At 43.9% G+C, this 23,337-nt stretch overlaps 1 protein-coding gene across 7 annotated transcripts in view; it reads right to left on the bottom strand.

Annotated features, from left to right (window-relative positions):
• The window catches only part of adgrl3.1 (adhesion G protein-coupled receptor L3.1), a 132,043-nt gene that overhangs the window by 60,770 nt on the left and 47,936 nt on the right, over window positions 1-23,337 (bottom strand). For all 7 annotated transcript variants that reach the window (XM_030412152.1, XM_030412185.1, XM_030412176.1 and 4 more), the window contains exons 5-7: window positions 13,437-13,546; window positions 4,460-4,474; window positions 2,484-3,272 (exon numbers count right to left, since the gene is read on the bottom strand). In XM_030412152.1, the coding sequence (XP_030268012.1) occupies window positions 2,484-3,272; window positions 4,460-4,474; window positions 13,437-13,546 (914 nt within the window). The remainder of the gene's footprint in view (window positions 1-2,483; window positions 3,273-4,459; window positions 4,475-13,436; window positions 13,547-23,337) is intronic.

Below are 23,337 nucleotides of genomic sequence, written 5' to 3' on the forward strand. Positions count from 1 at the left end.
GAGAGTAAAAGAGTGGGCCAGCATTGATTGTATGTATTTATCTCCCGCTGGTCAGCAGTCTGGCTTGTTGCTGTGCACTGGAGGTCATTCTCCACATTGAATCCCCATTGATCTCCTCTGTAGAGCCTCCAGAGACACCCTGAGCTCCATTATGAGAGTGATCACACTCTCGAGCGTACACCAATAAACACGTATGCACACTCATGAATAGCGGAACACAAACTCCTACTGTAAGTACATAACCACATTAGGACACGGCCACGCTCATCATTACGCATGCATAAACACAAACGTACACACATTTTTTACAGCGTGGCCTCACGTCACACACTCACACTGATCGGTAGAAACCAAGTTTAATGCTGCCTCTCTCTATAATTCCTTGTACTGCGCCTCCTAACTGCGTGTAAGAGCATGCATTAATTCAGACATCATTTAATAAGACATGCAGCCAGACTGCCTTGACCACTCCATAGAAAGGTGCTGAAAGGCAATTACGTTGGGCAAATAGCCCTTCAGGCTCCAGGGGCCTAAGCCCTTCCATCCAGATGAAGGAGGGAGGGGCGGGTGGACTCACCCAACCTCACACCAGAGTTGAGAGACAGTCACACTGGGTCAGACAGTATTCACTGTCCTTTCAGACGGACACAACGGTGATCGTTAAAACCCACACTGGTGGTTCATCTAAATGAAATAAACCTGCCAGCAGGATTCATGACCCTGAAGAATTGATTTTAAAAAAAGGGGCAACAGCTTAGATAAGCCAGCATGTAAGTTTCAAACAGACGATCTGCTATCGGTTTCCTGATTCTTATATGACTGTCCCAATGTAAAGGCTCACCCAGATTACTCAGATGTTCTTACTTATCCATAACGGTGTCTAAACATGGAGAGAGTTTTAGTTACCACCTGTTAGACTTCTGCCATCAACCAAAAACAAAGATGAGTGGAATCATGCGTGGCATTAATCGATTAATTAATCGATTAGTATATGTTTACTGCTACTACTACTAACTCCTAGAGTAGAACATTTAACATCAGCTACTTCAAGACTTTTGAGGATGTCATCTTGGGCTTTGGGAAATACAGATCTACATTTGACACCATTTTCCATTATTTTATAGACTAATCCATTAATCGAGATAATAATCAACAGCAAAAAAATAATTGTTATTTACAGCCCTTTAATAACCTTTTCGGAAATAAGCTGTTAACACAACGTTGACATGATTTCACCTTATACGCCAAAACTACATGAATGTAATTCTCTCCTTTTTGCTCCGTTTTGTTCCCCACCAACTCTTTTGGGAAATATTCAGCTTTAGCTGCTAAGTGATCTACTATGTTCACAGACTAGTCGTTAGATATGTTTATTTGCTATTTGGTGCTGAGCAGGTACTGTTCATGTAGTTCATCAACACTTTATGCATCTGGTAAAAGTTTCATGAGAGCACTGAGAGCGAACCAAAGTCTCAGGCATTAAAACCCAAACGATGAGCTGGGATATGCTAAAATGCTTTTCAGGGCTGAGGGGAACTGCGGGGTACTGATAATCATCTGTGGGTTTGTCACTGGGAGCGGCTCCTTTCACATGTTGCCATTACATCCATTAGCTGATACCAAAATCAGCACAGCCTTTAAAAAAAACAAACCAAAAGTGGCAGCAGCCTCGTGTGAATTGGTTAACAATAAATCAACAGGAAAAAGTCAAACGCGAGTGTAAGTGCCATTAAATTGTTATCATAATCGGATGTCCTGTATGAAAGGGGTGTCAGTTCCTCCTCCAGACATTCCTGGCTCCATTCTCAAGGAATGCATTAGGATTTGTTAAGCAGCTGAGAAACTCAAGAGAAGTGCTGGCACAGTAAAAGGCACGAGGCATTTACAGTACTGAAGGCACAGCATGACATCATTAGAGATATTCTTCTAAAGGCAGAGATCAAGGTACTCTTCATGATGTCTTTGACGGGAACTCTTTGGTGAACTAAAGCAGAAACATTTTCACAAATATCAACTCTGCAGGCATCTACAATTCAAATGACACCGGTTTAGTGAGGGACCCGCTCTAAAAGTTTGAAACATGCAGATACCATGGGTTGGGTGGTGTTCATGATTGAGAATTGTGACAGCACAGATGGTGCTTTTCTTATTTTTTGAGTCCTTTTTGCAGAATTAATTATTGGGGGAAGATTAGTGGCTGTAAGTATTCCTTATGTCACAACAAAAAGCATTTATCATTATGAATATTAGAATGAATGAATATCAAAAAGCATTACGAATATGCCAGGGTATTTCATGCGGAGATTTAGAAAAATCACTTCACAGCCTGTCCAATTAATGAAGTGAGGAACAAAAAAAAGAAAAGACATATTTTTCTTATTATTAGACAGTTGAAGTCGAAAAGCATGAAGTAAAAAGATGGCTGAAGAATGGCAGGAGGAGAGGGTGGAGAAAAGGGGGATTGGATTTAAGATGGGACCTACCATTGTTGCCGAAGTCCAGTGAGTACTTGACCACGTGGTAGTTATTCCACACGTAAAGCAGGTTGTCTCTCGGGTTGTAATCCACTGCAGCGATGTACTGGTAGGAGTTCGGGAATGGTATGTTCACAGTCATCTCCTTGCTCTTATCGGTGTTGTACATGTAGTCGATTTTGTTCCCCGTCCCTTCGTTGTCGTCGTCTTCGTAGACAGTTTTGACCACGTACAGGACCCCGCAGATCATGAAAGCATTGGAGGCGGAGCGCTTGTCGTAGCTGGTGTCCCACGAGCCTTCGATGCGCAGGGTATAGGGGTTGAGCTGGCTCACCACGATGCGCCCGTTGTTCTGCTCCGTGGCGTAGATCACCCACAGTCCATTCTCGTCCACCGCCAGGTCAATGTCGGACTTGCCGCCCCAGCGGTATGGTGAGGTGTCGTGGTAGTTGGCGTTGGCGATAATGGCCTCACCACTCTTGATGCGAGTGCGCAGGTCAAACTTTACGATGTTGCGTGTGCGCTCCTTGTTGAAGAACAATGCGCCGTCATAGACGACAAAACCAGTCCCATCCACGCGGTGCGGGAGTTTGTAGGTGGTGGTGGGACGGCCTGCGATGAAATCCTCCTTCGACGAGTACTCTGTTAGTGTGTCTGTGCGGTACGGCGTCCAGGGCATGTAGTAGATCTTGTCTGAGGCCTGCAACGGGTCTTTGCACCACGCACCGGACTGGTGATCGGACTCAAAGAGATGCTCACTTTGGTACACTCCTCGCAGAATGCCAGGGCAGAGAAATACTGCGGAACGAATGACAAACATTTTCACATCAGATCCATTTTCATGCAGCCGCTGTGAAATGTCAAATATTCTCTCTGGATTCCCTGACAGTGCCTGTGAAATGTTTGCCTCTTTTCATAAATGTTGCATTGTGTTTTAACTTAACCTTAACCGCCAGTGAGTGACGATGACATGATAGGCTTACTGTGTTGTGATTTGGATGTTGTATAGTCACTGTCACTTTTAAGCACAGCAACAGCATGCCTCCTATTCAACAGATAATACCCTGCTCTCACAGCAAAGAGAAAAAGAGAAAATGGCACATTTTGTTCTACTCCCCCCTCCTTTCCCTCTATTCCCATTCCTCCCTCCCTGCCTCCCACCCCGGCTCCTCATTAGTCTCATAGCTCTTTCTTCCTTTCACTCCCTTTCTATCTCTGTCAGGAACAACCAACTGTAGGGCCGAACACGTCTTTTATCGCCTGCTGTTTCTGCAATTGTTACAATAATTCATTTCCCACTCTCTGCCCGGTATTCCCATCTTGGAATACCGGGGTCATGTTTTATGAGTGATGTGGGAGACGTAGTAAATTCTGGGAAGCCGGTGCGACCGGAGTCATAGGGACCTTTGCAATTTAACTGGAATGTTGTCACATACGCGCACACACACACACACACACACACACACACACACACACACACGCACACATGCACACAGCAGATACGCACAAAGACGGACCAGATGTGCATTGTGGTTTTTCCCATTCTTCCAAATAATATGATTCCAGATTCTACGCAAAGGTCTAGGAATATTGATTTAATTTTCACTGGCTATTCAAAGCAGTGGGATAATTTTTCATATCATGGGAAAGCATTCGAAATATTAAATGTCAATGTAATTCTCTGTTCATTGGCTCATCATAAAAGTGTGCTCGACCCGTGGAGAGTTTATTAAGTGACATTCTACACGATACCATGGAATAATATGGGCCTGGAGTGTGTCTAATGAGAACCAGTGTTTCGAAATTGCCTCTATATGGTGAGATCAAGCTGTCTTAATATAGCAGCCGTGACTTTGAAAGAGATGTCATCCTGCCATGAGGTACAAAACGCTTCAGGCGCCGGCATCAAGAAAGTGACACCCAACCCCAAATCCTTAGCGTGCGTGCACGTGCGAACGTGGGCGTGCTCCTTTTCACAGACTCACCTTTTTGTTCCACTTCTGCAGGAGCCATAGGCGAAGGATTTGACGGGGGAGAAGAAGAGAAAGAGAGAAAGAGATAGAGACAAGAGACAAAAATAGATTAATGATGCAATAATAAGGAAATCATGATAATACAATCTCAGATCTCCATAATCGGTCTCATATTTCATCCTAACCTTGTGAGAGTGCCAGGATGCTCTCCATGTGTGATTGGTAATAACATTACGTAAGCGTCTGAGGAGACTGCACTGCAACGGGGGAAGCTATCTGACAGTAATGTGTCTCACATATGTCAAACACACATACAGAGACACACGCGTGCCACGCAGACGAAGGGCACGTTGGGGGGGGATAGAGGAGCAATGAATGAGCATGACAAAACATGGAAAAACACGCAAATTTGCGGCATTCATCGCGCCGCCATCCCCAGAGCGGGACACAACACTGCCATAGAAAATGACCTGAGATAATGAGCTCTTTAATGTATGCTAACAGCAACAGAGCAATGAAAACCAGAAAATTTATTTGATTACTGGGATAGCATTTCAGTGGACCAGCCAAAACTGACACATTAAAATGCTTTCTGATGCACAGTGGGTGAGTGAACACTTTGTGTATGTCACCTACTCTGTGTGACTCTGCGTGCGAGTGCGCAATCATCTGTGTGTGGAGGTGGCAGCATACTGAATGTGCCGCTTCTCTTCAGCCCCAACACCAATTCCCTGTCTATTATATTCAAAGCTTTATCCTCCAAGCTTCGACGGAGGGTTTGCTCGTGTCGGCCCCGCGATGAAATGTGCACACTTGCTCGGAACCTCTTAAACATATGAATCCCATTTCACCGTTCTCCCGGGGGGGGGGGGGGGGGAACTGAGTGGAATGTGAACATGGCAGAAACCTAATCCTGCAGGCTGTGCCCTTGTGTCTTCGGAGACCGTTAGGGACCTGCTGAATGGAACTGTTCCCCCGAGAGGAGAAGCGAGGGAGAGGAGAGGAGAGGAGACAAGGCTGAGTCCTCAAAGGGAAAACATTTGGAAGGACTTCCGGAATGGCCCGTGTTTATATATAGCATCTGTGCACTACATATTGCACATGCATAAATTCTTCAACACATAGAACTCATCACCAACCGCAAGAGATACACAAACACATGCGACACACAAACACACAGACTTACGCCCCCACACACAGGCAACCATTAAATCCTAGCCTCATGAAAAATGCATGGTAACTAGTGCGGCTTCGCACAACTCCCGATAAATAAGCAATCTCTGGAAGGAGATCGTGTTAAACCTAAAACAAGTGTGCATATACGCGTGTGTGTGCACGTGCGAGTGTGAGTATGTGTGTGTCTATGCCGTTAGGAGATATAAAATGGTTCACCACAAGGAAGCAGTTCCCTTGTGTGAAAAGTCGGGAAAGGAAAAGCAGATAGTGTGTCTGTGCAGGGCAGTGTGCGAGATGGAACGACAGATATTGACGCTGGAAACACACACACAGATTTAAACAATACAAAGAGACACATTGTGGCTGAGAAGACGGGGATTAATGACAGCGAACAACAAGGACTTCACATCACCTGAGTCTGGTGTATACAACCTCCCAGACACAAAGGAAAAACACGCCGAGTTCAAGGTCGCCGGCAACTAATAGATTTCAAATGAAAACGCGCGGCAGCAACAAGTATACCAAATGGCACGCAAAATGTCAAACAAATGTCATTCAATTTGTGTTGCCGCACGTTGTTTCGCCATATTACCGGATGCCTCTGTTGGTGACCTCATTGCGAGATTCTTTTTTTTGCGAGGCACCGCTGTTTTTAATCTCCGTGACAAGGGTACGAAATGAACGTTTTTCACGCGTTGCAGTCATTCATCTTCCAGCGAGCGGAATTTAACTGAGCGAATATAGCAGGGTGGTGAGACAATTGTGGAAACGTTTTTTTTCTCAAGGTGAGCTCGAGCACGCAAGATAATGCCCGAGATGAGGGGTCTTTTGTGATTTTTTTTGTGAGAAGAAGTGCGGACGACAAACTTCCCGGAAGGTGTCCTTGTTTCCAAGAAAAACATCAACAAAAAAGCATCGTCCCTCAATCTTTCTCTCACAATTGAATTCTGCAGAGGTGTGGCATGTTTTTATCTACCCAGTATCTGTGACTGATCGTTTGCAAAATCACTTAGACTGCACTATTGAAGAGTTAGTCCCCCCCCAACCCGCGCAAAAAAAAAAAAAAACCCGACTCATTCATTCCCAGCAATGCTTTGAATGAATATTAGAAAACAAAAGTAGCATAATAACAGCAATAACTGCTATGTTCTGCTGTCGCCTGTCTGCTTTCACGTTCATTAAAAATCATCTAAATATTCATTAATATCTGCGCTGGTATCGTCTAAATTTTTCAGAAACGTCTCTAATCACACGAACAGCTCTGACACTGCACCTCGGATGCCTCCTCCGTCTCCCCCACTCTCCATTTTCTTTCCATTTTCTATTTCTCGCGCACAGAAGCCGTGTTAACCTGACTGTGCTGCAGTGTAAAGATAATTAGCATTTTTATTGAAAGCATATGGTTTATTAAGGAGGTATTCGTCTTGGAGGAAACTCAATGTGTGTGTGTGTGCTTGCGAGTGTGTATTTGTGTGTGCCCCTGCAGACGAGTGGCGACAGCAGCCTCACCACTATTATCTCTGATCTCCAATCAGCTCAGCCGGGCTGAAGCCCAAGGTCATTTGTGGACACGGCCCTTTTTCTCTTTCTCTCTCTGCATTATTCTATTCTTCCTCTTTATCCTCTCATCCTCACCTGCCATTCTCTCTCGTCATTTCATGCTGTGCCTTTTTCTCGCCGCTCGTTCGCCCCGTCGCGTCCTCGCTTCCCCACAACCCGAAACCCTGTCCACCTCTCACACTGTGTCTTTTATCAGTTAATTCGTTCTTTCTGTTCCTCGTCTGCTGGCCTCGTCTAACCTATTCCTCTCTATCTCTGTCTCAGCTGTCGCTCTCTCGCTCCCTCGATCCCTCGCTCTGGCTCTCTCCTTCTGTCTCCTTGGTTCCTTTCCATCTTCCCTCGCCCTCTCTCCGGGAAGCACAGAATCGCCTGCATATGTGCACACACGTACTGTACAATATCCCGTGCATGCACAGACAGAGAGAGGTGCGCACACACTTAGGGCTCCTCTCATGTTATCATGATGAAGTTATTCCAAGGGTCCAATCTGACAGAAGTCTTTAATTGGACAAACAAGAAGGTGATTTTATCTTTTAATTAGCTTTCCTACTGAGCCAAGTTCTATTGTCTAAAATAGACTGCATGGGTATTGCATAACATATCACTGGCTTTTCTGATTAATACACTAAATGTGGTAGTAGGCTAATTGCCTTCATAGCGACTGTTGGAGAGCCAGGGTCTTGTGCAAGAAGATGAGGAAATGGATAGACATAATCCCAAGTGTTGCCGTCTCTTTTCTTTTTTTTTTTCATAAATGGCTGGCCATGAATGAAACACAATACAAATGATCATATATCTTTTTTCTGCAGCAGGGCATTTTTGTAGAGATTAAATGTATCCGTGTGTGAGAGAGCCGCCTCGGAGAAGCAATTCGTACAGTAGTGCACTAATGTATGGATATTTATAGTCTGCCTGCAGTGCTATGAGCAAGTATACACAGGTGGCTAATTACTGCCAAAGCTAGCTGGCTAGTTTGGCACATGACTGCCACACACTCATACCACCGAGAGCCAGGGAGAGAAAGCGAGAGAGCACTTGATTTTAGTTTTGGGAAAAAGCCAGAAACCTGCAGTGCAGGGAGGAGAGATGAAGAGCTGTGAAGGTAGTGCAAGCCAAAAATCCTCAAGAAAAAAAAAAGAGAGAGGAGGGGAGGTGGAGGGGCAAAATCTCCCTGAAAACTGAACCGCACATAATTTAATTACCTGTTTTACAACCCACTTTGAGATTTGTTTACAATATCTATTTCTAGCGGGAAACATAGCAGCTCAACTTCAACAGCAGCGTTGAGGAAAAGCGCCTCCACGATATGAAGTGGTGTCTCTTCGGAGCTCGGCTCATTTCCTTTGCACGCAATCAGTTTCTGATTAGCAGCACCTGGCCTCAGACGTGATAGGCAGGGGTCAGGGGCCTCATTACACAAACTTCTTAATTCTGAAATTCTGTCTTATCTCAGTTTAGGATGACATTTGCAGTAGGAGCAGTAGCGGTTATTTGGGTGCTACAGAAACATGGAAAAACAGGAGAGGAATGTTGATCTTAGGATAGGAATTAAGCTGAATAGCATCCTGGACTGAATATTAAAATAACTTCCAATAAATGGCAGCGCCCCTGTTGTTAGATCTGTATGGCATTGATACTAATGACACAGTAATGTTACGATTGAAAAGCTACTCAGATCGTATGATGACCCCTTACATTTCCTGAGACCGCTGCCTTGGAGAGGTCATTTGTACATGTAATAATAGTTACATATTGACCGCCAAAGCGATTGATTATTTGATCTACATTTTATGTCCAGCTCTGAAGAGCATGGGGCTCTACCAATTGTTGTTACAGATCCACTGATTTACAGAACTACTGTTCATTTTCATTATTGATAAATCTGCTGATTTACAATTATCCAGATATTTCAGTGAGTCTATAAAATGTAAAAAAGAAATTTAAAAATGCTCATCACAATTTCCAGACCAAAACCAAGAGTGTTTACTTAGCAAAATCTTACATTTAAGAAGCTGGAAACAGCAAATGGTTGACATTTTTGCAAGAACGATTAATTGATTATCAAAATAATTGATGAAGAATATTCTTTTTGATCAACTAATCAATTGATCGATAAGTCATTGCAATTCTTAAATTAGGTGAAGTGAGAAAGCCATTGTCTTGTGGCCAGTTTAAATACAGGCACGACTGCACGAGTTCAAAGGTCAAGTTAGGATTTCTTTAGATAAGATCCAAGATCTCAGGTGGGACTAAGGTGGGTTTAACAATTGGTAATATTTTTGCTATCTTTGAAACAATAGGAACGAAAGGATAGGACGAGCTGTTACATATCTGTAACGAGTCCCCAGGTGTTCACACTCATCACCCAGCACCACCAGTGCGTCTAACACTGCTGGACACTTGCCTGAGTTATGGACGCCCTTTGATGTTAGCCATTTGAGTGCACTAAAAACCAAACCTGCCTTTAAATATAAATATGATGATTTGTTGAACTTGCAGCTTGTGAGTGTTTTAGGAATAGCGACAGTTTGAGTACACGCCGTCATATATTTCAGAGAACAAGCCTCCTCCATCGATCTGTCTTGATTTACGACAATATTTTTGGGAATATATCATCACTTAATGTCTTACAAAACATATCTTTCACAACGACGCGGCTGACAGCATTGATTTGCTACGTCCAGCATGCCAGCTTGATCGTAGATGCCTGCATCTCTGGCCTGAATGTCAATGAATGGGAGTATCTCTGTCATTGGTTCAGACATGATTACGCCTTTTAAAGAAAAGGGATTTCTTAAATATTTGAAGGATGCAATGCTAGGGCTCTGTGAAGGGCGGTTGTGGCTCAGGGGTAGAGCCAGCATCTTGTTATCCAAAGGTCGCTAGTTCAATTCCCTTGGTCTGCATGTTAGACACTAAAGATACTGAACCCCAAACTGCTCCTGATGTGCTGGTCGGCACCTTGCATGGCAACTGCCATCAATGTATATATGAATTACTGCAAGTCGCTTTGGACAAAAGCGTCTGCTAAACGCCCTAAAAATGTAAATGAAAATGTAAGGGTCCCGAGCTTGAGGTGTTCCCAGACAAAAACCCTATAAAGAGTGTGGATCCATGGGCTCATTTCACCTCCATTCAACACATTTTTTTTCTCTGGAACATTGTACGACATTTTCTACGACTAAACACACCCACAGGAGCAAGGTAGTGTATCACTGCGCTACCTGATCCAGCCTGAACACTTAGTCGGAACACAGAAACTGCTAATGTACTGTCAAAGGCTCTCCCTCTATCTATCTCTCTCTACAAAGCTGCATCTCTCTTTCTCCTCTATCTTATTCTCCAATGCGCCATCTCTCCCTCTCTCTCTCTCTCTTTCTCTCTCTCTCTCTCTGTCTCTGTGTCCCTCCCTCTGTTAGCTGAGCTCTCTAATGACTTTGGTTTCAGATGTTGTCTATTTTTTCGCGGGTGGACCGGGGGAGGTGGGGACGTTACCCTGACGGACTCATTCTTTATCAGATCTGCACACAACTCATCTCCCTTTTCACTCCCTCTGCCGCTCCGAGTTCTTTACTGTGATTAATCTACGAAATAAGTAGTGCAGTATTTTCAAGCAGGCCTGCAGTTACAACAGCGATAAAGACAGGACATGCAGACAAGTTTCAAATGAATGGACGAGACGAGAGTGAAAACACACACGCTCACACACACCCTGTTTTGATGCATGCGTGTGTGGGGGCGTGCGCGTGTGTGCGCGGGCACTCGGTGGGGCATTAAGCAGGTATCAGGTTGTGTTTCCATCTGCTCCAGAGAGGGCTCTGATAGTCCTATTATTTAATCTGCTGGTCATTCTAGACGCCAGGCAAGAGCCGTTTACCCAGACATAATTGAATGCTTCAGTGTGGGAGATCACCTTGGCCGTCTGAATGGACCGCTGCGCCAAAGCTGCACACTCAGACCATGATGGACTAAGATTTCTGAAGCGCTGAAATCTCAAATTCAAAATATTTTTTGTATTTTGTTGGACATACACTCTTTGTATTGAGGGAAATATGAAATTAATATTCAGGCTTAAAATGATTCCTTACAAATATTAAATATTTTCCATAATTGAACAAACAAGCTGTCCTCAGAGGAAAATAAGGTCTCCAGAACACTGTTTGAAGCTAGAAAGGTGGCAGGGTCCACCACATATAAACAAAGTCACACAGCATGAAGCCTCGTTGTCCAAGGTCAGTTTGTTTATTTAGTTCGCTTAGGATAAAAAAAAAAAAAAACTAGTGAATGAAGATCTGGGTTTAGTCGACTTTTTTGGCAAAAGTTAGATTTACAGACAAGACTGAATTGGCTTTTTTGGCTGTAAATAAGTCCCTACTGTATCTCGTCTTACTCCAACTCTGAACGTCCTCCGCTCTTTCGTGGCCTCCACCGCAGAGATATTTGCAGCGAACAAAACATGTCAACAACAAGATATACGGCACTTTGTTTGGACAAAAATAGACACGTTTTCTTTTAACAACACCCACACGGCTTCGAGAATCTACGTTTATGTGAGCTGTACAAAGGAAAGCATCTATCAAGGTCACATCATATTAATAACAAAAATCTGATTACTATCTACTTTCATCTGAGAGTTATGTTTGGAATCTGCCAGAAAATGTAGGTTTATTAATGGACCGCAAAAGTTGTATTTTTTCTACTCTATTCAGTGCCTTCACTTTATACTTATTGAGTATTATGTCCTCTTGCATTGCTTTGTAAACGTACCGTCATTTTATATTTTTTTATTAAATTCCAAGTGAGTGTTCACCCACTAGTCTCTCTTCAGGTTTTTTCATTCAAGTTGCGGCAGGAATCAAATATGACAACTATGTGAACAAAGACAATGTGAATGCCTCACGATAGAAAAGTGACTAGTGAGAGGCGGCACAGAGGGAGTCACTTTAGATTTAGCGTCTTTCATGAAACAGACACGGGGAGTTGCATTTTAAACTTCGCCTTCGAAGCTGGAATGTAGTGTGAAATAAACATCAAGGACAAAATAGATGTCTTTAATCCGCTGAGTCTCCACCCTGAACCCTGACACATTTATTATGCAGTGAGCTGTAACCTAGATTTTGGGCGAACTACACACAAAAACAAGAAAAAATCAAAAAAGTTCCACGGTTGTTTGCGACCGTGAACGTTTCACTCCAGTGAACACGACCTCCCAGTCTGTTATCGTTTGGTCAAAGGCCATATCACCATCTGTCATCGCTGGAGCACGTCCTTCCTCCCTCGGACTTTCCCAGCGAGCGTTGTCATCATAGTTACCCTTATTAACTTTTTAAGGGACTCTGGAGCTCATATTGCTGACGTTCATTTTGGATTCAAACCCGAATGTAGTATCGCTGTTAATAAGTCAGCATGAAACACCGCAAGCTTTCCACGATTGCTTATCTTTCACAAATCTACCAAGAAATATGAATAGACAGCTTGCAAATTAGATTATTTTGACGTTTCATTCATAGTATGTGGATGAATCATGTAAGACGAAACACAGTGTGCTCCGGGGCTAAACAATTAGGATTGCCTGATTGCAGGAGACAAATAAAATGCCAAGCGAGGCAAGTAAATGTCTGTTAAAAGTTTCACCAGTGCTTGATCGTAGCAATGGGGTAAAGAAGCTTATGAGCTGAAGCGCAAGCAACCATTTCAATTATCGTTGAAAGAGGTGTGTTGCGCCGAGTTTTACAGCAAAGTGAAATCAGGTTAAAAATGACTATCAACTTTAGGAAATGTGGAAACGGACTTTGGGCAAGTATATTTCTGACCCTCTGACTGCCATTAAAGGTGCAATATGTAAGAATTGTCCACCCGTTGAAAGGATTCTGGAAACAAATTCGGGGCAGCGTATCATTAGAGTAATCACTAACCGCTGCTACCTATAGCTGCTCAGGCTAGTTAGCTCAGCTAGCCGTGCAGCCGGCGGTGCAGACCGGGAGCTAAGAGCACCAGGGAAGTGTTGGTGTTCAAACTGCCAGCACAAGGGCTTTAGACCGGGACTGGACAGAGCTAGCTGATTAGCATGCTAACTTCAGTGCATTAACTCTGTTAGTTAACTTTTGAAAATTTTTTCAACAGAAAATCTTGCATATTGCACCCTAAATGTTAAACCCTGCAGTCAAAAATACGACTCGCAGGAGTGCTATTGTAGAGATAAGAGGTCACAAAATGTCAAAATACTTATCAAAAAGAAAAGGGCGGTACTTACTGTAGGGAACACACTCATATTGGACCTCCAGGTATTTGTATGTGCCAGGGCAGGGGTCGGGGAAGACGTCAGGCCCAGCCACCACTGCACACTGGGTACGGTTGTTGCATCTACGTGGAGAGGAGATGGCATATATGTTATCAGTTAAACACATCCAGATCTGTAGATATATTTTCCTACACCCACCGGAAAACACACACTTCTAAGTCCAAAGTACGTGATGTAATATATATTGAGCTATATTATAACCACTCATGGAATCACTACTTTTATTCTGACACTCAAGAGTCATTCTGTGTTTAAGGACCCTTTAGACTGATACAAGAGCAGACAATATGTCCTCAATGGTACACCTGGAGTGAATAGTACACTAATGGAATCATCGCGTTCAGTCATATACAAGGCGGTCGACAATGGCTACTGAAGAGCTGTTGGGTAAGGACACTTGTGGTGCTTGTATGTGTGGATGTGTGTGTGTGTGTGTGTGTGTGTGTGTTCAGCAGTGAGAACAATAACCTATGGCTTTAAGAGTATTTTGCCCCAGACTCCAGATAATTAATCTGAATTATCAGGGGGGCCCTCTCCTCTGACACACAAAAAGTAAGTATTCCTCACTCTTATTAACTCCGGTTAGGAAAGGCTGCACTTTGTGCATTTACTGCTGTACGTGCCTGTGAGAGGTTTCTGTTTGCATGCATCTAGGTGAGCTGCTATAAAAAAATGCACACGTGACATTTACCTGTAAGTGTTTGTAATTAAACACGGCAAAAGGCCAGCAAGGCAACCAAAGATGATTTGTCGGGGGATGTTTGCACCCCATACATTATCCTGATAGATGCATGTAATAACATAAAATGCTATCCTGCATTGAAGTGCCACTTTGTCTCAATGACGCTCGCCGGTTTGAATAAATCATTAGAATAACGTGAATGAAAAGATGCCACGTGCGAGGGGACGGACACGGAATGCATGAGGAGAAAAGGTCTATTTTTAAGGAGGCATTCCTCTTCTCGTCTGAATATTTTCTTTCAATTAGCACAACTGTTCGGTCTCTCCCTCTTTCCCTCTCCGCGCACCTGTCAAACAGGTGACACTCACATTAAAAACATCCAGATTCTCCCATTGAGATATTTTTTAATGAGCATGCCATCCCCCTCAAGTCTCTTTTCTTACAGTATCATTCAACAGTTTGCATAATGAAATATGCATGAGAGCTAATTCAATTTTTTTTGTTCAATATTCACATGTGACACAGAGGACTAATGCGGCCCGCATAACCGCTAGCTGTTACGTATTTCAGTGTCTATTGCTGACCAGCTGCTCGAGGGAGGGGTGACTGCAGTTTGAATGTTTCAAACTCTATGTGTTGCGATGTCTGTCATATTCTAATAACAATACCCGCCAGTCTTCTCTCCTCTCTCCCTCCTTTTTTTCTCGCCTCTCTGCCTTTTAATTTCTTGCCCCGGTGCTTTCATCATCGGTCACCTGTCATCAGTGCAAGTTGTGGACCCGGAGGTGGGTGGGCGGGTGGGGGGACACAAAGTGACACGCCGCCACAACTTTACTCACAAAACGCCCGCCAATCGACACGACCGGCTGGACCGCAGTGGTGAATCAGGGTGCAGAGCTCTGTTTAATGACTTCCAAAACAGTCCAGCGGTGATGATGTAATCACAGCGGGAGATGGAATTAGAGCGACAGTAAAATGTCGGCATTTTACATTTCCTTTGCTCATATGTTGCACGTGTCGTATCAACATTTCTATGATGCGCGTCGCATCGTGTTCACTTTGCGTGTATGTGAGCTGAATTTCATGTCCCAGCTGGGTGAGATGGCTGTCGAGTCAGAAACAACAAGCGTGAAATCAATGGCTGTTTTTAACAAGACTTTGGGACTTCTCCTGGTAGCGTTTGTGGCGACAAAACCAGATATTTTAAGCCAAAAACATGCTCGTTCCTTAACCCTGACAAAGTGATTTTATGCCTCAACGAGTCAAAACCAGGTGTTTTTTTGGGAAAAATACTTGGAGATATTTCTAGCCGTTTCTCTGGAGACCAAAACTGGCTATATTTCACAGGAAGTTGGACCATTCCCATCCATTATCATGGCAACCAAAACAAGTATTCTAAGCCAAACCCGGATGTTTTCCTAACCCTAACCACGTTTCATAGTGCCTAAGCAGAGCATAAGCACGGCATTCTGACAGGGAAGCAATACAAAAATTCAACATAAACAAATATTTGCCACTTAAGTAATCGTAACGTCCAGTTTTAACTCATCTGTGGTTTCGTGTAACGTACTTAGCATAGATTTACTCTGGTGATTGTGCTGCAACCCAGCCAGACCACAAGCACAGTTTTGTCGCAAATAACTGAACCTATAAAGTTGCAACATAAAGAAATATAAAGTTTCGATATATCCTTGGTTTGCAGACATGTACACTGCCTTTATTTTTCAGGCGATTGAGTCGGTTTCCTTCAAAACTTTGTGCTCAAAAAGTGCTGCCACAGGAGTTGCGTGCAGGATTAATCATTTCAAACTTAAAAAAAAACCTTAACACCAACAAACCCCGGGAGCTTATAAACATGTCTCATCCCTGAAGCGGAGGGGGGATAAAAATCCAACTAACACAAAAAGATGCAAGTGAAATGGCCAGTGAAGCCACACGACATCATAAAAGTCACTGCACAAAGCCGGCAGAATGCATAAGGAACTGAAAAACAACATTTTTTATTTTTTTTTTTAAAAAGGGCAGGTGCAAAGAACGGGCAGCCTAGAAGAAAACAAAAGATGCAAATGTGTTGCAAGAGAGCAAAAGGGAGAAAATTTAGTTTTTTTTCCACTAGCTGTGTGTGTGTGTGTTTCTACTTTATGATATGATTCTGGGGACTTTCACTGCTGAGTCATAAAGCACTGAAGGTTATTGACTGGTATTTTAAATAAAGGGTATAGAGCAAAGATTTGACAATCTCTTGCGCGCTCTATCTCTCCGCTATCGCTCCCCGTCTATTTCTGTCTGCACTACCTTTCTTTTTCCTTCTCCCCACACTCTCTAAGCCCAGATAATAAACTAATTTATTTCTCAGCCTTTGTCTTCATCCTTCCCGCCAAGGAGTTATTCCTCCTCCTTTTGTCTCTCATTCCGGCTGTCTGTTTTTTTTTTCTCTTTGTCTTTGCCTGTTTATCTGTCTTAAACCCACTTAGCTGCAGTTTCCCAAGTCACACCCAGATATATGTGGTAGGCCTCTTATTGCTGGCTTCTCTCTCTGTCTGTCCTCTCTCTCCCCTTAATATCTTTCTCATTCCTGCCTCCCTCAGGGCATCATCTCCAGCCTCCCTCTGTTTCTCTCTCGATCCCTCCATCCTTAGTAAAGCTTGTGCTGACGTCACCGTTCTGTCTGAGCCAGTAGTCTGAGTCAGATTCGAAAAAAAGAGTCCCTTATGTCCCCGCTACCTCCAATCTCCTTCGCTTTTTCCTCTCCCTCTCTCTTTCCCTCTGCCAACGTGTTTATCCGGCAGCCGAACAAAACATAAAAACATCAGCAGAAATTCACAACTCACGTCCTCTCTTCATTCCGACCCGGGATGAATGGAAATGCAGAACATGCACACACACACACACCCACCCACACACACACACACACACACACACACACACACCCACACACACACACACACACACCTTTGCAACACATTGCTTTCCTTCCTCATTCTTTCAAATAGCTCAATATTTTTAACCGTGTGGTTTGCTCAGTGTTGGCAGAAAAGCTCCTTTTTTTAATTAGCATGACCACATCAAAACAAGGCAGTGGCCTGGATACCGCCTTGCCTGCTGGCTTTCTTCCCCGCAACGTGCAACACACACATGCTCATAGGCACACAAACAAACTCTCCGCTAACAAAGCCGAGCCGTGGCAGGCAGGGGAAGAGAAAGCTGCGATGCTGCAGTGGGTGCTGCTGTTGTTATTGTCTCTGATGTTTTTCACTTTGTTTGGCAGACCTCCCTTCACTCCGGCTCTGTCTCTCCGTCTCTATCCCTCATATAAACATAACTGACTGACTGATGATTTGATGAGGCTGACGCTGGCTGACGGCACGTGCGCGTGTGTGGGTATGTGTGTGCATATCCGAGCAGATGTAAAAAAGGGAATAAATATTTGTGTGCGTGTGTGTCTGCCTGCATGTGTGTGCGCTTGAGTGCAGATGTGTTGAAGAACTATATAATTACAGAGCAAGTGAGAGCCGGGAACTAATCCTCATGAGTTGAAAGAGGTGTCTGAGAGTGAGTGACGCACAAAGCCTCGGCTCAGTCTTCTGGAATCAACGCTCCAATACAGTCAAAGCCCTCCGCAACACTGTCTGAGTCATCTCCAACATGCTTAGCACATACAAACTTTCTGGAAAGTTGTCAGTATATCGGAAAACGAGGACGCACACAAATAGGAGATTGTGCTGCGTTAAATAATACAGATATTGTAGAAGATTGGCAGAGCATCTGTAGAGGGCCAGTCGCAATGTTTGTATACAATAACCCTGCGTCACATCGCACATACAATTTAATATTTCTCCTTCTTCAACACTTTCACTCACATAATTATCCTGTTGGGCCACGGACTAGAGACTTTACCATGTTAGACCAACTGGCGGTCGCAGACACTAGCAAAGTCGCTAGCAAAGCAACATAGTATATAAAATAGGCACAGCAGACAATGTCAGATAGGTCGGACCCAGTGTTTATCACGGCACTGCAGCTCGTCTTGTCTACTCGTTCACTCACTGAACATGTTTGTTGAATGGTGAATTGGGTGTTCAATCATGAACAATGTCATGTTTCTTGGTGCGATTTATTATGGATCCGTCCTACTCTGCCTCCGGTTGGTTGACAAGTCACGAACACAGCCTCTGATTTGTCAACAGACTCCACCTAAGGGCATCATGGGATTGCCAGAGGAGGGCCGACGATCATGCTTACAACCACAATGACCATTTTCAACACGGATAAATAATCAAAGAAGAAATTCAGTGTCAGATGTATCAGTATGTATTCATTTCATGTCTCCAGAATAGACACTGCGATTCAAGGTTGGATTATAAACCTGCTCAAAGGGATGCGAAGTGCTCATTAGCATGATGGTAACCTTCTGGGCAATAAGAAAAGTACGTCTCTAACACGCAGCTTTCCAGCTATATTTATCATGTCATATACAACGTAACTTGATATAGTTTGTAGAGTGGTAATGTGTAAATTGACAATGTAAATGTTGTTGAACTCGTTCGTTCTAATCTGTGTGAACTGAGCTTTGAGCTAGCGCTTGTCACGTGTGAACTTGCCCAACCATCTGAGCTACAGCCAATATTAATGCTCATAATCATGAGTCGCATGGAAAATGTGACAAGACTAAAGTAACATTTCCTCAGGTCGTGTGAGAACAAGTGAACCGACCCTGTGACAGCCGAGGAACATCTTCGTGTGCTGATGAAAGCTCCACAAAAAGATGGTGCCTGAGTTAAGAACATTTTGTCCAACTACTGTAATACATTTGAGAGATTCCGCATTCATCTTCATGAGTGATTCTGTAAAAAAAATAAAAATAAATGTTTGTAGTCATGAGGTCAGGTTAAGCACGATGTTCAGTGTTTGAGTAGGAGAGTCTGGGCCTTTAGGGCATTTGTCAAAGGGTGAAAAACTCATAATACTAGTTCATTTGACTACCATCCTTATCTAACACACGAGGTGAACCACGTGACATACTGCCAAGCCTCTGCTCCGGGCTTGTATTTACAATGCAATGAATCACATTTAACAGTGACACAACTCTGCACCTCTCAGTGTTGCAAAATGAAAACCATTAAAGACAGTCTGAAATCTCAATTTACTTCAGTCCTATTTACTACAAATGCCACTGAAGATATTTTCACTTGCTTTTTTTTTTTTTTTAAAACCACAAAAAATTCAAGAAGAGAGCTGCAACATGTCTCTGTAGCTGCATTTCTGAATTTCTTTTTTGGCTTCTCTTTTCACACCAGTAGGAACACTGAAGGTTCAGATTATCGAGAAACCTCTTGGGAGAGCTCCCTCTGAGAGCTGTGCGATGGTCGGCACATGCAATATGGACATAATGTCGCAATTTTATCTTTTTCTCTCTCTCTCAGGCTAGTTCTCCCACACTGTGAGGCAAGTCGCAGGAAACAGAACTGGAATAACATTTTCTGCTTTTGAGTGTTGATTCATACTACCAGAAAGAGGCGATGAGACTACGGAGGAAACAGGGGGACAGCAGCTTTTTAATGAGGGCGAGGAAGTAGGTGTTGAAATGTTACACTTGTTTTTGCAGAGGAAAACATGTCAGACACACACATAGTTCCACACGTGTTTGTCAGTACATGTCTGGAGGGGGTCTTTAATCGATTTGTAAAATCTCATAATTGCTGTCTGGGACGCCCGTTAGCCCAGTTGGTAGAGCCGGTGTCCCATGTGCAGAGGCTTTGTCCTCACTGCAGTGGCCCTGGGTTCGAGTCCGACCCTTCAACTCTGAGCTGTCCTACCAAAAAAAGCCATAATAAGGCAAAAAAATAAAAATCCAAAACCTAAATATTTGCTGTGTAAGGTTCAGAGACCCTTAGAAACAATTCCTCTGAATGTAAATTACATAAATCCAACATAGTTCCTCCACTGTCACTTTATGTTACTGCAGTTTGATAGGAAAATAAAAAAATACATTGTAGTGCCACAAACAATTAGATTAAACACAATGCAAGAAATATTGCTAGACATTACCACTGTACATGAAACTGTCTTAGTCGTCTGAATAATCCCTAGCACAGTCAAATTAGCCGAACAATATTTCCTATTGTGTGACACTTCCTGAAAAAATAAATTAAATTATAATCTGCTAACGAGGGGGGGGGGGAGTTGAGCAGTTGGAGGGGGGAGTAAAACAAAAAGACAGTTTGTGAAATTAACAAAAGGATGTGGGAGAGATGATTTCACGGGGCTCTTAATGTCCCGCGGGAGTTCAGGAAACCCATTTGACAGCAGACAGAGCACAGTTACTGCATCTCGCTACAGGATAAAAAGCTGTTAGGCTGGCCATATACTCTCCCCACCTCTATCTCCCTCTCTCATACACACACACACACACACACAAGGCACATAGAGATTCCGCTCCTACTGGCCTCGTTTCTGCTTTATTAGCTCCCCAATGTGGTCATACGCACATATACAGTAGTGCTGTTTGTGGATGGCCAAACGGATTGATGGGAGCGGATGTCGAACAGGAGGAGGAACCGCGGCAGGATGCAGAGGACCTGTAAGTAATTGAAGTGATGCGAGGAGTGTGACTGACAGAGGTAAGAGAAAAGGGGGCAAGAGACAGGTGTCCACGTGTGTGTTTGCGTGAGGAAGTCTGTGTATACGTCTACCGTGGAGTACAGTGAAGCAGATGCATCACATCCTGCGCCAGCACCACCACGCCACACTTATAAAGAAATGACAGATCCGTCTCTCTCTCTCTCTCTCTCTCTCTCTCTCTTTCTCCCACACACTCACACACACATGTACACACACACACACACATACACACCTAAACACACACACACACAAACACTGACACACTCCTCTGCGGTCCCTGAATGCGTTTCTGTCAGCTCCTCGAACAGCCTGTCAGACAAGCCACAGGTAAAATAATGTTGTTTTTCCCTACTGGGAGAAAGCTTTGAAATGTGTTACATTATTAATATTTGGCTGGAGGATGTCACTCTCTCCCATTTTTCTCCAATTCTTCCCGAGCACGTCAAGTGCCACTCGCGACATTTAACACGCAATATATGCTGTGTATACCACAGATATAATATGTGCTGTATCCAATATGTAGCCTCCGTCAAACAAACTGCACCTCCCTCAGTGCCTCCCCTGGCATTCATGTGCATTCACTTTGGGAGCCACTCAAGTCCACCACTCATGTCAAGTGTACTTGAAGAGTAAATCAAATTTTGATCCAGAAGCCAACAAACTGCAGTCAAGTCAACGAAAAACGGCCGTCGGCACTGACAATTTCGGTGAGCAGATAAAAGTTGTTTTTTTTTTTCAAGGTTACAACCATAATGTCTCTAACAATGTTAAATCTTAAATGCTTACTCAACCTTAAAAATTTGCTCATTTCTTTTTTTTTGCGGGGGGGAGGTAATAATGGATCAGATTGGATTTTTTTTTTTTTTTTTCACGATAAGCAACTGTTACAAGTAAAATAGCGCTCAACAATATTGCTTGTCTTATCATACACAGAGGCACACACATAACACTAGCACAAACACCATTATGGCCTCTTTCTTGCTTGCAGGCTCACGGCCAAGTAGTTTTTGAGCTCCGCCGTCTCTCCTCTCCTCCCTTCTCCTCTTCCACTGGTAACCATGGCAACTTCCACGTCGTCCAATTCCAGGACACACTCGGGGAGTCGTCCTCCTGATTCCACCTAGCAACATTCCTGTGCTGACATCTCCGTGTTTCTCCCTGCCTTACAATCTGTGTGTATGTGTGTGTGCATTTCTCTATTTGACACATCTTTCTCCACAGTTTAATCCAAGACCACCTGCTTGCACAAACTCCAAATCCTCCTAAAATCTAAAAGACGAGTAGCGTTTCAGACAGCTGGGCTGTCGGTCCTGGTTGGTTTTAAGGCAGAGAAGCGTGCGAGACGGCATCGCTGCCAAGACGACGGAGCCACGCCACACCGAGATACTGTCTTCTAGGATTTAGTCAGCCCTCACCTCACGATGCACACAAAAAGAGCATGCTGGTGTGCGTGAGCATGTATGTGCTTTTGCAGGGGGGGAGGAGGAGTGCCGCTACGTGTGCCCTGGTCTGGTTTTGCGCGTCAGTGCCAATGTCAAAGTATCAAGTCAGTGTGGAAGTCAAGTCACTGTCTACATGCCAGCATGTCTGAGGCACTGACTCACATGGATGTGTCAGGCTGTGTGTGTGTGTGCGTGTGTGTGTGTGTGTGTGGGTGTGCGCGCGCGATGTCTACACTATTCTCAAACCATTCGCAGGCAGCCATGTAGCTTAGGTGCTTGGTGAAGCATGATAACTAAGGTTAGCAGAGCTGTGGCGACAGGAGAGAAGGGTCAGACAGTGGAGGCTCTGGCATGTGGAAATACAGAGGTTTTGGGAGAGCAGCACAGCTGTCAGTCAGGGTAAGGGCATATCGGTGCGTGAGTGGGTGGTTGGAGAATGCAGCTACGTGTAAGGGACAATAATAAATGTGTTGATGGGATTACAAAGGAGCCTTAGCGTTCATGCTGTCACATGGCTGAAGGAAAGTCACTGTATATGTGATTCAGGACTGACTGTATGCCAGAATCCGTCTATCTTTAAGTGTATCGTTACTTGTGAGTTCTCCCTATCTTTGTGTGTGTGTGTGTGTGTGTGTGTGTGTGTGTACATATGCATCCATGTGTGTGGGCCCTAATTACCGCACTGAGCAAGGGTGACAGTCGGGCCCCCAGGGTGCCGCAGGGCATCTCCTGTAAGCGTGGGGACTATATGAGGGTGTTAGCACGCGCACACACATGCACAGACAGACACGTACACTCACACACACTCACACACACACACATTAAGTAGGACATTTCCAGATATGACCTCATTCAGTGGGATGCAGGATAGCTAATGGAGGGAGAAGAGAAGAACAGTGAACAGATAAAGACAGAAAAAGTCAGAGCCGGATATTCTAACCAGATAGAATTGCAAATATCCTGGTGAGTCCACCGCTGCAAGACATCACACACACACAAACACACATACACACACACGTCACAGCTTCCGTTGCCTCAGTGCAAAACTTCAATTTAGCAGATAATATTGTTTTTGTACTTAGAGTCACTGGGCTGGAATAATGATCAA

Source organism: Sparus aurata, chromosome 1 (assembly GCF_900880675.1).
Source record: "Sparus aurata chromosome 1, fSpaAur1.1, whole genome shotgun sequence".
In the NCBI taxonomy this organism is placed as follows: Eukaryota; Metazoa; Chordata; class Actinopteri; order Spariformes; family Sparidae; genus Sparus; species Sparus aurata.